Below are 21,224 nucleotides of genomic sequence, written 5' to 3' on the forward strand. Positions count from 1 at the left end.
ATCTTTCATTTCTGCAATTTTACTTTCTGCCTTACTTTTCTTTTTTTCCTCCTTTGTCTCTCAAAGATCATTAGAATTTATCATCTCTGTCTTGTCTGCTTTCTGTATTTGATTGCATTTCATTAGATCTTCCAAGAATATGTTTTTGGATTAATTTTCAAAGCACATCGCAAGAAGAGATTTTTAAAAATTTGTTTTGACCAGTTCATCTTTATTGTTTTAATCCTGTGACTTAATGGTATTTCTGTGATTAGTTAATAAAAATAAGAGGAAATCTCATTAGATTTGCAAGATGAATTTTATCTATAGTACTACTAGGCTCCCCTGTAGGCTAAGTCACTACCATTAAAAAGTCATGACTTATCACTATGGCCTATAACATATCCTCATGATGTAGGTCCATTTGGTAGTTCTGTCTTCATAGCTGTTTAAAATACATCCAGTATTTTCTTTCTTCCCTCCCCAATTATTTGTTGTGTTTACTATGTTAAATTTGATAAGGTGGGATGCTGACATAGAAGTCTGCCTAACTCTACGTTCAGCACAGCTCTGTGGTGTTGGATAAGTTACCCCATCTTTTGAGCCCTGTTTCCCTTAGTTGTGAAATAGGCTCATAGTTATCAAACGAGATTTCAGTGAGGAGTAAATGTGATGTGTTTTGTATTGCGCCTGGCACCTAATAGTTGCTTATTAAACTTGGGCTCCCCAAACTTGTCCCTATTTCTGGCAGCTCAAGTCTACAGGGCCAAGTTGCTGGTGTTGAGACCTGGACCAGCATTCTGCTAGGGTTATGTGCTTACCTTATCCTTTTCCCTTGGCCTGCTAAGAAGCTGATAGGATTCCCATGATCTCCAGCAGCCCAGGTAAAAGTACCCTGGAGAACGTTGGCTGGGATCACAGTAGATAGCCAATCTGTGTCTCCCATCTAATGTCTCCCTTACCTGTTTAATTAATCTTGCCATCTCCTTATTGTGTCAGCCAAAATAGCTGAGCTAGGTGTTTAAGAATGCTAGCACTCCTGTCTCTTCATCTTACCTGATAAGTTTTAAGCAAGTGATGAACAAAAAAGACATTCAAACTAGAGAGAGAGAGAGACAGAGAGATCTGTGTTAAGAAGACTGAGGCAGGCAGTATTTCTTTTCCTGAATTTTGATATTCCTTTCTGATTAATTACAATCATGGTAGTATTTCCAAATAAACAGTGTGTAATTAAGAGAAAGCATATGCTTCTAAGCTCTGCATTATCCTCCAGCTTTTATTCTTTTAAGTCCTGGCTGCTGCTCAGACATAAGTGGGTTTGGTTTTCTTCTCTTTCGATGATGTGGAAACTTTTTATCGGGAACACTAGGGTGTAGAGGGAAAGGGACAGTGACCATCGTTAGGTTTCCCCTGCTGTCCACACCCTTGTTTCATAGAACTTCATCTTGGTGGCAACCATGAACACGAAGGTTTCTCTCTTTCCTTGTCCTGTTGCCTAATCCCCGTCTCATCTTTATGTGGGTGAGAGGAGTGGACTAGTGTCATGTTGAGTTGGTAATGGGAGCTAATACAGTGATTCTCCAGCTTTGTGTTTGACAGGTAAAACAAGCCAAGCTGAGGAATGAGCTGGGGAAATGGATAGGAAAGAGGCGACCTGGGCTCTGAATGAGATGCAATTCATATTCACTTTTTAATTGGTATGCCCTCTTGTGTGAAAGGAGGGACTCAGGCAGCCAGGAGTTGGGTAGAATTCCTTCCTGGTGGCTCAGGCAGCGGCGGTGGCAGGGAGGTGATGTGTGAGATGTTTTGCCCAGGTGCTGGGCTTGGCAAACCCTCCAGGGGCCTTGGGACCAGCCAGGAGTGGAGATGGTCTATGAGGCCCACAGCATTACATAACTGAAATGGCACAGTAGGGTTTGAGAAACCACCTGCATGGGGATTAGAAAAGCCATTCAAGGGTGTTACTGATTAGATTTCTGAGACTTAAACGTGTGAGGCCTCTTCACTGCTGAGAGCCAGTGCAGAGGGGGTAAGAGAGCCAGTCTCCGTTTCAGTCCTGGATTGGCCACTTGCCACCTGTGCTACCTCTGGCAAGTTACTTTACCACCCTGTACTCAGTTTCTTCATCTGTAAAGTGGAGACAGCAGGGTTCTTGTGAAGAATTAACAAATTATAAGTGTAGACCTCTCAGAAGAGTGCACTTAGTAAGTGCCCAATAAAGGTTGGCTGTTCTTAATGTAAGTAAGGGATGTCCAAAGCATGGGGTAAAAATCCACGTATGATGCATGTTTCCACATCTTTTAGTTGTAATCTAAGTCTCCTTCGCTATGCACTTTCGGGGAATGCATTTCTGTAGCCTCTTTAATGGCACACAGGAGATCCGTTGAAGCCTCCTTTCTCTCTCTAGCCCATTGGTGGAGGTGGAGAGATGAGGCAGCCTGTTGAACAGATGAAAGAGTGAGACCTGCGGGACTCTTGTTTTGGGGCCCCAACTTCCAGCCTCCTTGAGTTCTTTCCCTGTGGACTGTGGGCATGTCAAGCCTCTTTCAGAAGGACGAGGAGATTCAGCCTTTTCTTGCCATGGTCCTTTGCTTTCCAGAATCTATTGGCTTTCCTCTTCCCACAGTAGAAGTGATGTGGCCACGCTGTACCTGGGGATTTCTTACTATCCTTCACAGACCCCAGTGTGCAGAGCTGAACATGACAATGGCTTGTTTAAGCCTTCTCCCTGCTGCTGTTTTGTTGTCAGGAATATGCCTGTGCAGCCAGTGAGCACACGGATGGGGCACATTAGGTAGTGTGAATGGGGGTCCCCAGGGGTGGCAGAGAATTTCCATCAGCAGGAGTGCATATGTCCTGGCAGGCCCTGGACACCCACCGGGAAGTTTTGCTGCTGACCATTTATATAGCTAGTGGCCAGGGCTCCTGGATAGACCACAGATATCCTCGTTGTCTTCAGACCTGTGGATTTGAGGGAGTGGGCAGTGTGAGATTACCAAAAGAACCTGGCCTTCGCTCTGAAGCCTGGCCAAGCCACCACTAATTAAGTGACTTTGGAAATTGATCTGACTTTAGGCAGCCTCTGTTCCCCTGTCTTTAAAGTGTGTAATATCACTTAGTTCATAGGGTCATTTTGAGGAGTGAGTTGATGTAATGCATGTAAACAAACTGCCATACAGGCATGCTTCAATACAGGGTAACTTAATTAAAAAACAAACAAACAAACAATGCTATTTTCTTTCACCTGGGACTCAGAATCCCATGAGCTGGTCTCAGCAGGTCTGTGAAATCCTGACAGTGTTGCTAGCATGCAAACTCCCTTTCTCTGGGGAACATCTCCTCCCTAAAGGGAGCTCTCGTGCTTCCTTCAGATTCTCAAAATATCTGAGTGTTAAGAACCACAGCTCTACAGCAAGGTTTCTTAATATTGACGCTGTTGACATTGGGGGCCGGATCATTCTTTGTTGTGGGGCCTATCCTGTGCATTGTAGGATGTTTGGCAGCATCTCTGACCTCTTCCCACCAGATGCCATTAGCATCCCCCTCTTCCTTCACAACTGTGACAACCAAAATGTCTCCAGACATTGCCAAATGTCCCCTGGGGGTAAAGTCATCCCTAGTTGAAAACCACTGCTCTAGATGTATATTGCCACCTAGTGAGAGAACAGGTATGTGATGCCTTCTTTCATTACCTTCACTCCTAACTATCTTATTTCTTTTCTTTTTTTGCATTTGGAGTATTTTTATTTATATTCAATAGATCCAGATTAAGTAGATTGCTGTTATACATGTACACACATGAAACTGGCACAGACCTTGAAGTGGTTGTCTAGGAACTCTTTAAACATGTATTAGCAGTATGTACGGGTTTTTTTCTCTTAAGTGGATTTGAAATTGCCCACTTATACAATGTTTTCAACCTTCCCTGGCTGAGATTGTTCCAGCCTGAGAAGTTATTTCCCAGTGGTGTTTGGGCACATGAGAGGGTCCCTCCTCATCCCACCACCTGTGGATATTGCCCTTCTCTTTTATCTTGGCTTCCGAGCTGCTGGTTCCTAGCACCCCTGCTTCCTTTTCTTTGCTCCCCATGGCAGCCTGGTAGCCTGGGGTAGCCTCGCCTACCCAATAAGTATACCCTCGGTAAACCCATGGCGACTATCTGGGTGTCCATCTATATGGGCATCCATTGTGCTCCTGCCTTCTGATTCCTGAGGACCTTTTCAAAAGTGTCTCTTGAGTGTAGAATGTTTGTTTGTGTGACTGTGTACACTTGGTTGACTTCGTCTGTAGAATGGGGCTAGAACTCAGCCTCATAGTCCATCCACCAGTATGACCAGCATCATGCGAGGTATTTGTAAATATTCCAAGGGGGAAAAAAGGGTTGCTCTGTCAAGTGGGTTGGGCAGAAACCCAGGGCATTATAGCGTACTAGAAGGCTCTGAGATGCCCCTCTGTAAATACACTTCGTAACCCACGTTTCCTACACACATTTGGCCTAGGAATGCTTCTCTTTGGAGAGCACCTGTGACACCTTGAGGTCCTTAGGGACACACTCCGGTGTTATTACAGACCTTGCCTGATGTCATCTGAGTCCCAGGGTCTGGTGTCACTGAGGAGATGGGCTCCTCTGCTTTAGACCTCTGTGTGAACTTAACCATGTTCTTAAATCACACCTCTTTAACCTGACTCCTCTCCCTAAGCCTGCAGCCCCTTGAGGTTGCTGGCAGAATACAGAGAACCTAAGTAAAGGAGGTGTGACGGTCACACCAATCACTTATCTTTGTGTGCTTCTTTAATTTCTTTTTGCTTTTCTTTTGTTGTGAGTCCTGGGGTTGGTTTGGCGTTATCTTATTCTGCCCGAGCTGTGTCCTCCCTGTTACCAGCAGTTCGTATTTGCCATCAAATTGGGTACCCATGGCACCTTCGTTTTATGTTTATCTTGCCATTTTTTTTCCTCTTCTATTTGTAAAATGACAATGTGTTGAATTTGGGGGATGGCATCAGCTGATTAAAACAAAAACTTTGTCACCAAATCCTCTTGGCACAGAGTATGGCTTTAATTTTACTTTTTTTTAAAAAAATTGCTGATTCCTTAACTTGATTCTCCTTCTGGGCATGGTAGGATCTTAGCTACTGTTGCATGTCAGGAAGGGCCAGGGCAGCTCCACTGAAATCCCCACCTTAGTGCCCCTGTGCTCAGGTCTTGCCGGGTTCACACTAACCACTTTGCGTTTGGGGAACAGCCATCATCTTAGACTTCCATCCTAACCCTCTCTTCTCCCTGCCCTCCCTTCTTCTCTTCCCTTTCTCCTGCAAGGTTCTGCCACCCTTCACCACTGGCAGCAGTTGGCCCAGCCTCACCTTGGGGGCATCCTGGACCCCCGGCCTGGTGTGGTCACCAAGGGCTTCCGGACACTGGACGTAGACTTGGACGAAGTATACTGCCTTAACGACTTTGAAGAAGATGACACAGGTGACCACATTTCTCTCCCGGGCCTAGCTACCTCCACGGCAGTTCAGCACCCAGAGACCTCAGGTGAGAGGTCCCGAGCACACGTGACTGTCTCAGGCAGCAGAAGTTGCCGAAGCCGGCCTCAGGCTTCCCCAGAGGAGATGCAGGAGCCGCCAGCGGCCGCGGAGGAGGAGGAGGAGGAGGAGGGGTCTGGTGAGGGCACCACGATAAGTCCTGTAAACTTGGCACCTTTCCCGGAGGCAGAGTTCTGGGCCATTCTCACCTCTGTTCCGGGCACCATCCGTAGTGGCTCTCTGTCTGTAGCTTCCGCTCGTCTGTGTGGGTGATGATTAAAGCATTCCCATTGCGCGGTTCTGTTTTTAAATAGAGTCTGATGCCTCCTATTTGTAAGAAATGGGTGTAGCTCCCTGCCCATCTTGGAGGTGCATGGCCCAGCAGGGCTCTTAAAGTGGGAGCAGGAAAGGCTGCTAAAAAGAAGTGGATTATTGGGTCCCCTGAGAACATCAGCGCCCTTCTTCCTGTTGCGGGCGTCTCCCTGTATCTAAGGAGCAGATTCCCAAGTCCCCTGGTGATTTCCAAACTGAGGTGAGCTGGCCAGTTTTAGGGAAATTATGAGCACTGGTCTTTCAGAAGGTGTGTGAGAGAAGCTATTTACCTGTATGCTTTATTAAAATAGAAAGAGGCCCAGGAAATAATCAGGATTTCAGACCAACATCGATAGATCAGCCTTTTACTTTCCTAACTTCAGTGAAGGAGATATGTTGTTTCCTTTCTAGCTTATATGTGTGTTCGAAGTGGATTTTATAAAAGTGTTTCAGCAATACTCCTTAACTAAGTAATCCCCAAGAGACTATCATTAAGCTCTTCTAGAGAGGTCACTAGATGAATCTGGAAAAGAGCTCTACCTGACCTTCCCCCTCCCCACAACATTAAAGCTGTGGCCCTGAGTTTGCAAAATTACCAACTGGGACAAAGCTTTGTACTCAGGGCCCCTGGGAATCACGGGGTCACGTGGTTACTCTTTACCCCAACGGTATGCTTTGGCCCGACTTCGGGATCTCTCAGTTCCTTGTGCTTGGGAGACAGAGCTTTTGTGGGATAAGGAGAGAGGCCCAGAAGAAGATGAACTGACTCAATGTTACCATCCTCATAACATTCATGAGTCACCAAGTTTGAAGAAAGGACATATATCCTCGTGATTTTCATTTGTGAAGGCCACAACACTCCCCATGAAATACAAAGCAGGAAAGAGCCGAGGCTCTTGGTAGTGTCTCGCAGCCCCTGGCTAATTTCAGACAGCTGTGGTCAAGGGACTTTATTTGGAACCAGCTTTTCTCTTTTTCTTTGACATAAACTTTAGAGGAGTCATCAAGTAAAACAGGTTTGTTTAGCACATAGGTTTGTTTATGGTTTGGTTGGGATTTTTTTATTTTTTTGTTTGTTTTAGCAATGATCAGATTAAGCATGTGAGGGAATGGAAATGTTTCTTATTTCGTATCTGCACACTCAAGAAAGGGCAACCAGCTGTGGTATCGTGCCACCCTTTGGCATCAGCACGGATGCCCATCTGCAAGGCGGGCAATGGTACAGAAACACGATGTCAGGCTGATTTCTGTGGCTGGGGTGGGGTAGGCATGGTGTTAAGTGGGATGTCCTCACTGCAGTCTGACAGGTAGAATAGAAGTTGAGTCCTTAGAAGTTCAAAGAAAAACCATTAGTTGCATCTTCGAGAAGATGCACAGAAAGAATAAAGCTTATTAAGTCAAAAAAGAACTTCTCTCAGAGGACAGAGGGAGAGAGGACCACTTATGAGGACTAAAGTCCTGACCGCTTTCTTTACCATAAACAGAGATATATTTTCTGCTTGTTTCCTCCTTACTCACACCTGCAGCTCAGTCATCCCCGCAACTTTATTTGAAGAGAGGCACAAACATTTACAATTAAAACTGTGTAGAAAAGGGGTAAGGTTGGAGGTGTGTGATCAAAAAAGAATTATCTGGGTTGCTGAAGGTAATTTAGGAAGGATCTGATCATTTAGAGCAGAGTTCTTTTAAGCTTCTTTTCTGGGTAAGACTCACCTTTAAAAGCTGGATGCAGAGGGACACCGTAAACAGTGACTTACCTCTTTTTTGTCTATTGGGCATGACAGGACCATTTGATTCTTAGAACGTGAGACGCACGTGAGTCCCTAACTAAATCATCCCGGAGGCTCCGAGTGGCTCCATGCCTGCAGTCATGGAGTCACATATAGATGGGCTTCAGGAGGAGGCCCAGGGCATCTTCTGTCTTAGGGTTTGTATCCAGGGTGATCTGGTACCTGCCTTTGTCCGTCCTCAGTGCTTGGGCTTCTCTGTTGCCAAACAGCACTATCCCAGGAACTGCCTTCTGCCTGGGAGGACTCGGTAGGGAGACAGAACTGTTACGATGGGAGGAAACTTGGAACACTTGTCTATTAGGCACTTTTGTCTAGGGCCTGCTGTCCCATGGAGAAAAGTTTTGAGCGCTGAAAAAAAATATTAATATATTTTAATGTATTATTTGAAGCATCATCTGTTGATTTTTATAATCCCATGTCTTAAAAAGGATGATTCCATGTTACTGTACTGTAAATGATTTAGACCATTAAAATGAATTACTTAAAACAATTTTTAGGTTATAGTTTTACTTTATTTCAGTGACATGTTTTATAAAGTTTTAATTCACATAGAAAGTACGCTGTATCAGAGATAAGCATTATCCTGTCCTGTGAGTATTCAATTTTAGGTATTTACGTGGGGAAGAGCCTGCATGTGGTACGGGATTAAGAGTTAAAGTCACAGTTAAATCAGTAGTTGGCTAGTGGGATGGACAGTTCAGTTGAATTACCTTGACCCTTAAAAGTGAGAAGGAGGGTGGGATTAAAGCCAAGTGCCACTAATAGAGAGATTCAAGGTTATTTATTGATTGATTGATTGATTGATTGATTGATTGACAAAGTCTCACTCTGTTGCCCGGGCTAGAGTGCCATGGCGTCAGCCTAGCTCATAGCAACCTCAAACTCCTGAGCTCAAGTGATCCTCCTGCCTCAGCCTCCTGCGTAGCTAGGACTACAGGCATGCGCCACCATGCCCCGCTAATTTATTCATTCATATATATATATATATATAATTTTTTTTTAATTGCCCAGCTAATTTCTTTCTATTTTTTAGTAGAGGCGAAGTCTCACTTTTGCTCAGGCTGGTCTGGAACACCTGGGCTCAAACAATCCACCTGCCAGAGTGCTAGGATTATAGGTGTGAGTCACCGTGCCCGGCCTAGGTCAGTTAATTTTAATACTCATATACACGGAGACTGTTTCATGTGGGGGAATATCCTAAAACGAGCTCACGCATCTTGTCTGGCAGTGGCCCTGCAGTAGAGCTTTGTTATAACTGGGGCTGAGATCCTAAAGTCAGTGTGGAAGGCAAAAATCATACTTGGTCAAAATCACCCTGATAAAATTCTCTAAATCTCCTGCATCTGGACACGTAGGGCAAAAGCCAAGAATTAGCCTCTTTTGTCTCTTCCTCGTTTGCTACCTGGGTCCAAGCTCTGCTCATGAACAGCTACTGAGTGAGGGAAGGGAAGAGAACAGCTTGTGTGGAAAGGAGTCAGACAGTAAGGCCAAAGCCGAGAATTCCTGCAGCTTTGCCTGGTGGCAGGGCCAGTTAGAGCAAAGCCATGCCAGCCGGTATCCTGTCTCGCCTTTATTTTAGTTCCACCACTGGCCACAGAAGCAAGGTCCAGATAGGCCTGTGGGGACAAGTTGGCCTGGGGGCTCCATGGATATGAAAGGAAACATCTGGTACACCTCGTTCACAGACCTTTGGGTGTAGGGAAGTTTCTTTCCCTGGTCTCCACCGAGAGAGTGAGGTGAGTTCCTACTCTGATGGGAACACCTCTCGATCCAGCCCTGGTTCTGTAGCAGTTCCAGGGGAGTTTGGTCATTATGGACAGGGTGGACGGTCTGCTCACACCCACCTGTGTTAGGAGATGTGCAGGAAGCCCTTGTGCTTTTGCACAGAATGTGAGTTAAACCAGAGCAAAACAGGCCAACTGCCACCCGGAAGTGGAAAAATGAACAAAGAATGAAAGCATTGACTCTTCCAAAACAAATGGCATAGAGTCAACCCTGCTTAAAGTTTCCAGAACAAAGCCTACTTGTTGAAAGCGATTTCTGTGTGGCATCCTCACCTCTGAAAACCATGGAGAGCCCTCCAGCACTCCTAGAAGCACCTGCGTGGGTTTCAGAGCAGTAGGCGTCTGCACCTGCCACTTTTCAGATGTGGTCAGGGAGCACACGGTGTCCAGGTCTGGGTGAGCTATACTGCTGCTCTGCCTGGAGAAGCTCTGGGAGAAGTGCTCTCGAACTGGCTTTGAAATCGCCAGCAAGGAAAGGTCTCAGTGCAGCTCAGCCAGGCCAGCTCCCCCTGCCTGTTGGTGTCTGCCAGAGAAGGAGGGACAGAGGGCATGGAGTCCAGCCTTGTTGTCCTCGGAAGGATCCAAAGAGATTTTTTTTTTGCATTTGCCCTTTTGACATTTTAACAGCCTTCAGAAAAATCCCCTTTTCTCTAGAGGACACCCCAGGAGCACCCTAGAGAATTTTTGGCCCTCTGTGCAATGCTGTGAAATTGTTCATGTCTTAAGTCACATACTTTTTAGATGAAACAGAGAGTAGACACTAGCTTGGTGTAGTGGGAAGAGTAGGCTTTTAATTTTGCAGAAACCAAAAATAAGTTGTATAGAAACCAGAGAAAGATCTCTTGATATGGTTCAAAATGTGTGATAAGAGCCTCCTGAGTTCCTGCAGGCCAGATATCTGATGGCCGTTGGTGTCACACGTCTTTATAAGCTGCAGGACCAGAGGAGGCCTCTGTTGAAAGATACTTAGGCAGAGAAAAATAGTAAACAAGCCAGTGTTAAGTCTGGAAACAAGGGCTTAAAAAAAATGTCATCCTGTACAAATACTATTTTGTAGTTTAAGATCACTTTTATCCTATTACAAAGAAAGCTGCACTGCTACATCTGAAACTGTTCTTGTTTCCCCAGTCCCTTCCTCCAGAGGAAAATACTCATTAAAGCTGCATTAATTCCTAACACAGTATTTATATTAATGATGAATCGTAGGGTGAGCAAAAGCGTTATGGAGCTTTTCCCACACGAACTCATCATAGAACTTCCCCCCCCCCCCCAGAAAATGTCATGGATAGAGTTATATAATGAAGAGACAGGGAAAAATACTTTAAACCATTTTCTATGCCTTGATATTTTAGTCTTTTAGAAGGAATTCTGAGGTATTGCTTCTTGCCTATTTGTTTAATGAAAAGGGAGCTATTTCTTACATAGCCGACAGGCAAAGAAACATCTTCCTTCCCTCTCTTCACGAACCCTCAAGCAAAAGGCAGCAAAATCATTGGAAGCGGGGCATTAAAAAAAAAAAAACTGATATTCTTAAGGCTTAGTTCAAGCCATGCCTTTAAGCTGGGTGGACAATGGCTTTTATTTTCAATAGGTTTGTCTTCGCTTGGGTTAGAAAAGGCTGGCCTCTGGGGTACCACTGTCGGGAGGGGGGTGTTGGTTAATGGGTTTATAGAACTTGCAAGGCGGATCCAGATCACGTGACGGCAGCATCACACACTCCACGTTCAAGTTAAGAAAAGGAAAAAAAGGTCAGGGGTATTTGGTTTGTTTTACACAAGTGGCCGCTTCCCAGGAGGAGTTAGGGAAAAGAATAGGGAAGGCTGTCAGTGCATCCCAAAGACGGGGTCCCATTTTCCAAGATTTTGAGGTGCATTTGTAATTTTTTTTTACATTTTTAGAAGTTGTTTATATGAAATTTTAAAAACTTAGCTTGGCCAGTGTTTCTCTTTTGAAGCAGCTACATATGGGTGCATATTGTCCTGCCCCGTGGAAATACACCAAGTGCAGCTGTATTCTCTGGCGTCCCTGTGGACTTAGTGGGACTTCTTTAAGACTAGGCTCTCTGATTGCCTTCAGAGAGAAGAAAGCTGCTGTTATGCCCAGCACGTTACCAGTCTGCCCCTCCCCAGGGATGGGGGTAGAAAAGTACCACTGGAACTGAACGAAATGCAGAAGCTGGTGTGTACGAAGCTTCCGTGGCCAGCTTCTGTGGCAGAGTGTTCCAGCCATCCTCCAAGTCCTCATGGAACCCCTGGGCCCCACCAGTGTTGCGCCTTGTCCTGCTCTTTTCTTCTCATGATGCGAGCAGTGGGCTTTCCTGCCGGTCTCTCCTGGGAGGCCTGAGCGGTCCACACAGCAGCAGCCGCTTGGTCTATACAGCGCCTTAAAGCTGTCAAATTTTGTACCAGTGTCAGAACCTGGGGGAAGAATAATTAAAAATAATAAAAGACTAGGGTTTCTTACTGGTCAATGCAAATTGATTCCTAAATAAAATGGTGACAGTACTTGTCACTGCTAATACTCTAACCTGTTTACTGTCTGCTCATCTGGTCACAACACGCTGAAGCCAGGTTGAGAGAGGGAATAAGTAGGAAGTTAAAAAGCGTTAAATCCAAAAAACCCTGTCCTCTGAACCTCCAAATTGAGCAGCACGAGGTGAATGCATAATACCTGCAAAGAACTTCTGGTCTAGATAAAGCTTCGGTGTGCTGTGGTCTTGGCGACTTCAGCAGTGAAGGTGAACCATCACCACGAGTCCCCTACGCCATGCCAAGAAGAATGTTTTATTTGCCTCTTGTTTTTCTTTTTTTAGAACTTGCTCTCTCCCTGCATCCAGGGCTCTGGGACTCAGCCCGTGGCTTCTCTGTGGCAGCGAGGAGCCTCTGGCGAGCCCGGCCTTGGGCCACTCACTATGTCTATGTTGTGTCCCAAGGAAGGGAGGTGCAGCAGCGGCCCGGCAGTCAGTGGTGACATGCGGAGAGCTCGCGGGTCCAGGCGTCCCTGTGGTATTTTGGAGGGGCTGAACCTCTACTGGCTTTGGCACTTTTGATACTTGTGGATCTTCCTTGGTCTTCTAAAGCTATTCATTGCTTCTGGGGAGTGGTGACTTGTGGATTTTTAGCAGCCTTTTCCTGTCCCCAAAACCCATTTGTATAAGATGGGTTTTGCTTCTGCTGATGCAAACGTGTCTCTTAAATGTCCATCTTACACCACTGTCGTGATTGAAGATCTAACACGTGAGGTGGGGGAGGGGGGCATGAACATTCGGGACCTTTTGATTTGATATTCTGGCCATGTGTTTCAATGGGGTACACTTCCGATTTTAAATCCAGCCTTATTTGATTTTTTACAATGTTATCTCTCTTTCCACTATTTTGTCTTAATTATTTTCTATTTCCTGCTTTTTCCTCCCTTCCTTCCCAAATATAACCCCTCATGACTATTATTCGGGATGCTTTTCTCAGGCATTTTGTTGCTTTTGTTTCTAGACCTGATTGCAGTAAGAGAATCGTGATTGTTTGGTTGCCTTTTCTTCATAGCTTATTCCATTTTTGTTTTGCCTGCAGCAACTTCTTAAGTTATCGGAGTTCCGAAACCATTACGGTTATTGGTCGGGAGACAAAGATTCATAAAGGCTACTTTTATGTGTTTTTTTTTCCCCCTTCCTCCCGCTTTGCCTGGAGCTCTCTGTGGAGAGTTTGCTCTTGTGGTCGTGTGCTGGCTGCCCCGCCAGGTGCCACAAGGGCCTCCTTTGACACAGAGCTGGGTCAGACCATAGTGGGGCAAACCAGCCTTGCCTTGCTCCTCTAGTTGCTGTCACCATTTTTGTGCTCTGGATTTGTCCTGCCTGCCTTCAATTTGTTTGTCTCCAGCATTTTTGTTTTGTTTTGTTTTGTTTTGTTTCACCTGGTTCCTGGTTTTCTTTTAAGACACAGTTAACTGTGTGTGGATCTGTAGGTTTGGGACACCAACTTATTCTATTTTGTTTCCCTTTTCCTTTTTGTCAAATCCAAGGGAAAACTTAACCATAAGGAGCTAGAAGATTCTAGTTCACAGCCTTTTGAATCTTCATGGCCTCTGAATCCTTGTGGCCTCTGATATCCTAATCCGTTTTCTCCCAGGAGGTCTCTGGGGGCTGAGCTGTTACAGGGGCAGAGGGGAGGGCAGGGATGGGGTGGGAGAATCATCCCAGTACTTTGTTGTGCATGCTTTTTGGTGTAGCATCTTTTTTTTTTTCCCCCTGATGCTTGAGTTATGAATGAGGTTGACCTCTACAATCATGATGTCTCCCATAGCCTCTATTACTCATTCCTTTGCCAGCTTTCTGATGCATGGTCCTAACACTTCTGTGATTTTCTCTGCTTCTGAACATAGTCCTCAGCCGCCTCAACAACAGCTCGTTAGGGCATTAAAAGGAAGTAAATTGAGGACAACGTGTTGCCCTCTCATTTTCATTAGAAGTCAGAAATCACAGAGATGACAAGAAAGCAGCAGGGGGCAAGTTGGGGCGGGGGAACCATGCTGCTTGCACCACCAGACTTGATCAGAGGAGTTTGAGTCAGACCAGACTAGGTTTGAGTCAGACCAGACTTGATCCCAGAGCTTAGCACCCCAGAGATCCCCGATCTCTGGACCTCTTGTTGCTGAGGCAGCTGAGGCCCCCATCTCCCACCATGATGATCACAAATAGGCAGTAGTGGAGCCAGCTTCCCTAAGCCCCTTTTTGTGTGGACAGAAAAGGGAGCCATGAGCCTTGCCCTGTGTCCAGGTGCCAAGTGCCTTTCCCTGCCCGCACCTCTCCCCTTCCTCCAAGCAGAGTTTTGGCACCTGTTTACCCATGAAAACAAATACAAAGCAACAAAAGAAGATAGCAGATTCTGGCCTGAGGAGGGAAACCAAATTTACCCACCAAGGCCCTTTAACGCCCCCTCATTCCAACTGGATCCACTACTGGCCCAAGAATACTGATGAGGAACCTTGTCTGGATTGGGTCGGAAGCTGGAATTCTGTGCTCTGCAGACCCCCTGCTCAAAATTGTAGTTATTTTTTGAGGAACCACCTTCGGTCCAGAACATGTGTGTTTCACCTTCCCGGCCCAGATCCAGCCGACAAGGTAGCTCATCATTTCTTGCATCTGTTGAGGGTCGTGCTGGATTTTTATTTTTAATGTTGTTATACTTAGATGCAAGGAATATGTTTTGTTCCCCCCAATTTAGCGCACCACCCTGGGAAGTGCATGTCACAGACCAACTCCACCTTCACCTTCACCACCTGCCGCATCCTGCATCCTTCAGATGAGCTCACGCGAGTCACACCAAGGTAAGGCGCCCCAGCCCCAGGGTGGGTGCGGGTGGGGTGAGGTTGGGGCAGCCCCTTCCCTGCAAGACTTAATGTTGAGGAAAGCCAAGGAGAGAGGGTCGTTTGAAAACCAGCTGTAGCTGTAGCCAGCTTAAGCATCTCATCAGCGTTTGCAATAATCTATTTGGGGTCCCCCCCATTTTTGGAGGGGGGCAGTCTCACTATGCTGCCCGGGCTAGAGTACCATGGTGTCAGCCTATCTCACAGCAACCTCAAACTCCTGGGCTCAAGCAATCCTTCTGCCTCAGCCTCCCGAGTAGCTGGGACGACAGGCACATACCACCATGCCTGGCTAATTTTTTCTATATACTTTTAGTTGGCCAATTAATTTGTTTCTATTTTTAGTAGACACGGGGTTTCGCTCTTGCTCAGGCTGGTTTCAAACTCCTGACCTTGAGCGATCCTCCCGCCTTGGCCTCCCAGAGTGCTAGGATTACAGGCGTGAGCCACCGTGCCCAGCCTCATGTTTCCTTTTGAATCGAGGATCTTATTGATTCAGATCCAGCTCTGATCGAGAGACCTGGACCTACCTTCAGTTGGCCTCGGAATGGATTCTTAGGCCCCTCCTTAACAGCTGAGGCTGACACTATCAGGCCCTACAGCCAGGTCTCTTGGACGTTTGCCCCCAAAGTTGCGTCGGTAGAGCATTGCTGAGCCCCACGGAAGGCCCCGTGTCCCTGGAACAGATGCTAGGAACCCCACTCCGCAGCCAGACCGTAGTGACCAAAATCCAAGACTGAGCTGTGGTGTGGTTGGGTCGGTCTGTTTGGCTTGATTTCAGGCTGTCCACGGCTGCCATCGAAAGGGACTGTGGTCTCCCCCGACCGACACAGAAGAGTGACCCCCCTCAGCCGTCCTCTCTGTGATGTGGTCGGGCAAGGTGCTGGGGTGTCGGAAGGCGCCGCAGGAAGGGAGGGCGGTACGAGGGGCTGGCTTGCAGGCGGCGGCCACTCAAGGAGCACCTTAAACTACGAATGATTCTCCGCAGGTCATGGGAGGAGGACGACGAAGCAGCCGTATGCCCCGTTGAGCTGAGAGGAGATGTAGGGCAGAGAGTCTGAGCCCGAGGGTGAGGCGGGGGGTGAGCACACCGCCAGCAGTGCCCGCCCCGCCCGGCAGGGCCGCGCGGAAGGGGCTGTGTGTGCACGCGTGGCCGCCACTAACCCGGGGACGTAGCCGGGGATGTGTCTCTGTGGTGGTTGTGCCTGGCTAACTCGGCCTCTGACACTCAACATCCCCTAACCCATCTAAACACCCCCGGGCGAGCCGAGCGCCAGCACTAATAAAGGCCTAACCTGGAGTTCTCGCCAGACGGGGATGTGCAAACTCGGCCTTCGTCTTCCCCTTCGCCCTCCCTGGCCCTGGAGAGCCTGGTGTCCTCCTCATCCCGTGGCTTTGTGTTGGAAGAGATTGTTATTAAAAACCACGGGACAGAGCTTCCCCCGTGGGAGGCTGGTGCCCTGGGTCACTAGATGTCTCTCTTCTGACTGTAGCCATAGCACTCAACCTCGCACGTGTCTTTGTACAGCCATGTGTTGGGGGCACGAGTCAGAGGGCTCTTTTGCCTGAGGTTGAAAGCAAGGCCACTTGAAACAAAGTTGAAAATCTCCATAGGAATGGCCACATAAACAAGATTTGAAATCTAGAACTCTTTTGCCCTCTGTGGACTGTGTATCAGCGTTTGTAAAATTCCACCTGTGCCTTTTGAAAAATCCACGTTTTTAACCTTAGGAAACTGCTTTGGTTTCTAATCTCATGTTTCTCTGAGTGTTCCCAACCTGCCAGCATCCCCACTCCTGAGCTTGTGTGAGATGAGCCTGTTCTGTGGTCCCCACCCTGTGCTGCCCGGCCAGTGCTGAGGTTACACCTGAGTGTGGAGCCAAGGGGTGCCTCTGGCTTGTCCTTGCTTTTTGAACTGTCTTACCCAAAGGAGGGGGCCCTGCTCCACGACAGGCCCTCTGCCTTCTCTTTGCCCTGTTTGGTGCTTTATCCAAAGCATCTGGACCTCCCGCTGCCAGTCCTGGGGGAGAGAGGTCTCCCGCCCAACTCCTGGGGACCAGCCAGCTGACCTCCACGGGGTGCTGGCAGCCCCAGCTACATCCTCGAGCCAGCTGCAGGGAGGTCCTGTGAGACTGTTAGAAAGGATGTTCATCTTTGCCCCTTGGGTGCTCGTTTAGAATCGATGCAGGGCTTCCCCCATCCCAATAGCAGCTGTTAAAGAACCTTTCCTGTTTTTTAAGCAGTCGGCAATACATTTCCCTCTTGTGCCTTCTGGTAAATTTTTCTGTCCTAATGGCCTTCATGGCTGGATCCCAGCTGCTGGAACCTAGTGGATCCGCAGTCAGCATGACACAGTGAATGAATAAATCTTTCTGCTTTCCTTTGGTAACTCAGGCTTCCTACACTTTAGCAGGCCTCTGTTTAGGTAGCACTGTAGATGTAGATCTACTGATGCGTGACGAGGCCTCCGGTGACCCCATAGCTTCACTGGGCTAAATGGATTTGGACAAGCAGGTGAAGAGGATTCAGGGCAGCACAGTACGGAGGAAAGAGTCAGGAGGACACTGACAATGTATACCATCTGGCCTACCCACTGTGGCCATTTTTGCCATTCCTAAAATAAGGAACATCTCATATCCCCTAGACCTGGTTCATGTCTTGCCTCAGGGAGAATAGACATTAGGAATTTGAGTAAATTTTGTAGGGAAAGAAAGCTGCTTTGCCAAAGGGCTTCCTTCCCTCTTCTCGGATAGCCTTGAGGTCACTCAGACTTGGATTTGAATTTGGAGTTGTCCACTTAATATCCAAGTGTGATACAGAGGCAGCCATCTAAGCCTTGAGTCTGTTTCTTCATCTGTAAGAGGGGAGTTATACCCACCTGCCAGGGATGTGCAAAGGGGATCAGATGTAGCTTCCTGCCCGCATTTAAGGATCAGCCTCTCTGGGTAAGATGGAGGAGCAGACGTGGACAGAGGCATCTGGAGGTCCTCAGCTGGGGGAGTCCCCTCGTCGTGCCCCAGGCCTGCCCTGTACCCCCTGCAGGAGACTGGCCACTGACCCTTTCTGTGGTGCACATGGCCATTCGTGATGAATAACCTGTCGTGTCTTCCTTTCAGCCTTAACTCAGCCCCAACTCCAGCTTGTGGCAGCGCCAGCCACTTGAAATCCACGCCAGTGGCCACACCATGCACTCCACGGAGACTGAGCCTGGCCGAATCCTTCACTAACGTCCGTGAGTCCACGACCACCATGAGCACATCGCTGGGGCTGGTGTGGCTGTTGAAGGAGCGGGGCATTTCCGCGGCCGTCTATGACCCGCAGAGCTGGGACAGGGCCGGCCGGGGCTCCCTCCTGCACTCCTACACTCCCAGGATGGCTGTGATCCCCTCCACCCCGCCCAACTCGCCTATGCAGACGCCCACGTCCTCCCCGCCCTCCTTCGAGTTCAAGTGCACAAGCCCTCCCTACGACAACTTCCTGGCTTCCAAGCCGGCCAGCTCCATCCTAAGGGAGGTGAGGGAAAAGAAGAGCGTGCGCAGCAGTGAGAGCCAGACAGACGTGTCCGTGTCCAACCTCAACCTCGTGGACAAAGTCCGGAGGTTTGGGGTGGCCAGAGTGGTGAACTCAGGGCGAGCCCATGTCCCCACCTTGACTGAGGAGCCAGGACCTCTCCTCTGTGGGCCCCCAGGGCCTGCACAAGCCCTTGTCCCTGGAGGCCTGGTACCCGAGGGCCTGCCTCTCGGATGCCCCACGGTCACCAGTGCCATCGGCGGGCTGCAGCTCAGCAGTGGCATCCGGCGGAATCGCAGCTTCCCCACCATGGTGGGGTCCAGCATGCAGATGAAGGCCCCCGTGACTCTCACCTCGGGCATCTTGATGGGTGCTAAGCTCCCCAAACAAACTAGCTTACGGTGAGGATGGGAGGGGCGCCGTCGCCCTGGAGGAGACCAACACGCTCCCTGTCGTGTGCCCCAACCTCCCTCTCGTGCCCCTGCAGTGCACTCTCCTCCCTCTTCCTTTCTCCGTCCCTCCCCTCCCGAACTACACAAACCAACCTCGTGCCTAACGGAGGAGGAGTGGAAACTCTGTCACACGTGTACATACATAGGACCTGGAGAACCTCCTACCTGCCCTGCTCTTTCTTCACATCCCACAGGAAGTGCCCCTGTGCTGTCATCACTCTCATGAGGACTTCACCCCTGCCCACCCGGGAGAAGGTGGTGTCCTTTTCTTCTTTCCTTTTGAGAAGAAGCACTAAACTCCCAAGTGTGTTCTTATCCCATGGATAGGACACCGGTGACTTCTGCGGCTGACCTCCTGTGTCGCACACTATGAGCTGTCACGGCTCGGGGCTTGACACACCTGGGTGTCGTCGGACACCTGGCCTCGCCCGCCCCTCGAGAGCGTAAGGAGCCTCCGTCCTCGGCCACGTGCAGCTGATGTAGCAGCGCTCACAGTCGGAGAGCTTTTCTGTCTTTCACGGGTGGCCCAGCTTCTTCAAGACCTTCACTCCTCTGCCTCAGCGGACAGTCGTTTCTTTTTTGACGCGTGACCTTTTCTTTCCATGCCTTCCACTTGAAGTCATCCCGTGTTTTGTAATCAGCTGTCAGGCCAGACGTCTGACCCGAAAGAGAATGTATTTATCCCCCGCCCCCCGCTGCGTCGTTCAGCAAGCCCCTCTGTGTTCCGCGTGATCTGTTTTATTTTTCCGGTTTTTTTTATATGCAGGGAAGTAATGGTACCGGTAGTGTGCGTTCTCTGTGTGGTTCTATGACACCAAAATGCAAATCTCAAACACACTAAGCCGCTAATGAGAGACCAGGCTTATTTCTGGGACCCAGTGTCACAACCAAATTGACGTAAGACCAGACCCAAGATGACGTTAACAATAGGATCGAGAGGAAAGAGGTTAGGGAAGAAGCTTCTTAAAGAACTGTGTCGGCACTAAAAGTAAAGGGAAAGAACCACAACCGAAGGTCATTCCAGACAGGTTCAAGGGAGAAAGGAGACCATGGCACCCTGCTTGCTCCAGGCCTTGCTCTGGAGCTCGAGGCTGGCCAGGGCGCTTCCACTGCACCGTCTTCTGTGGCGGCCAGTCAAGGCCCACGTGTTTTCCCCTCTTGTTTCAGAACAGTGAATGGTCGCGACAAAATATTCTCTCTCCCCCAGAGCCTTTTTGTCTCCTTGTGCCACTTTTTATCCTTAGGAGAAGATAGAGGTGCTTTTGAAAAGAACCACAAACAAACAAGGGAGCCTGGTCCTGTTGCCGTCGCCGGTTAAGTTTAAAACTTTTATTTATTATTTGTGTGTGCCGTATTTTAAACAGATATCCTCTCTCCTTCCAGCTCCAGACTGAGTGTGTCTGTGGCATTCCAGTCCAAGCAGTTTATTTATTTGTTCTGAGGACCGCACTTTACATCATGGTGTTCCATGACCACTTGTTCCAGACATTTATGGAAGGAAAACATCCCGTGTAAATGAAATTGTCATTCTGTGTCCTCCCCCTTCCCCCCGCCCCCCCGGCAGATATGTCCTTCAGTTAAGTGAGGGTAACCTTATGTCCACTGAGGACACTTTGAGAAAGTCCCCAGGGAGCAAGCTTCAGTCTTGTGATTTCAGACTATTTATTCTCTGAACACAAGAGCGTTGGTTAATTATGATCTCAGTTCTCGCTGTCGTACATGTGCACTCACTGCAAGTAACTTATGTCTTTTTATTTGAATGTACTTTAAAGCAGTAGGTAGAATAACAAAGGAATAGGAAAACTATGGACTGAACTGACCACTTTATGTATTCAGAGAGAGAAGCCACCCATCATCACCAAAAATACCGCGTAAAAATTGGCAATTTGGAAGTTGCAGTATTTAGTATAGTAAATAAATGATCAACATTGTGCAACCACTACCAAAAGTGTGTTGTAATGCATCAAAAATCAACAATAAAATTTTATTCGCTAATTGAGTATCAATAAAATAAGTTCAAATGATGGAAACCACACTGGTATGCTGATTTTTATTTTCTTTTTATATTTTCATCAAGAAGATGATCTCATTATGTAAGGTTTGAAGATGTTTAGCTCTTTGGGGAAATTAAATGAAAAGCATATACTTTATATACAATTATATGCCTCTTTCTTTCAATGTAATACCATGCCTTAGACAACTTTCCCACCAGAACCTGAAGTTCTCCCTCACTTTTCAGGGCTGCGTACTATTCCACAATGTCCACATACCTACTGTGAATACATACCCCTGTGAGCCAATCTCCTACAGGTGGTCACTGAATTAATTCTAATCTTTTGCTGTCATGGCTGTGTAATGAAAAAAAAAAAACCTTGCACGTGGTTTTCCACATGAACGAGCACATCTGTGGGATAAATTCCTAGATGCTGCCAGCCAGATTGCCTTCCGTAGAGTTGTGTTAAGACACTTAGGAACCAAGGACAGCAGAGACCCAGTTGATGGGGAATTATGAG

The 21,224-nt window shown here is 47.8% G+C and overlaps 1 protein-coding gene across 17 annotated transcripts in view; it reads left to right on the top strand.

Annotated features, from left to right (window-relative positions):
• TRAK1 (trafficking kinesin protein 1) overlaps positions 1-20,744 on the top strand; it is a 181,724-nt gene extending 160,980 nt beyond the window's left edge. For 5 of the 17 annotated variants that reach the window (XM_076006663.1, XM_076006667.1, XM_076006668.1 and 2 more), the window contains 3 exons: positions 5,297-5,452; positions 14,608-14,710; positions 17,866-20,744. In XM_076006663.1, coding sequence (XP_075862778.1) covers positions 5,297-5,452; positions 14,608-14,710; positions 17,866-18,664 — 1,058 coding nt within the window. In that variant the 3' untranslated portion in view covers positions 18,665-20,744. The other 12 variants (XM_076006655.1, XM_012770237.3, XM_076006637.1 and 9 more) reach the window with 6 other exon arrangements.
• The last annotated feature ends 480 nt before the right edge of the window (positions 20,745-21,224 follow it).

This window comes from Microcebus murinus, chromosome 1 (assembly GCF_040939455.1).
Source record: "Microcebus murinus isolate Inina chromosome 1, M.murinus_Inina_mat1.0, whole genome shotgun sequence".
NCBI classification, from domain to species: Eukaryota; Metazoa; Chordata; class Mammalia; order Primates; family Cheirogaleidae; genus Microcebus; species Microcebus murinus.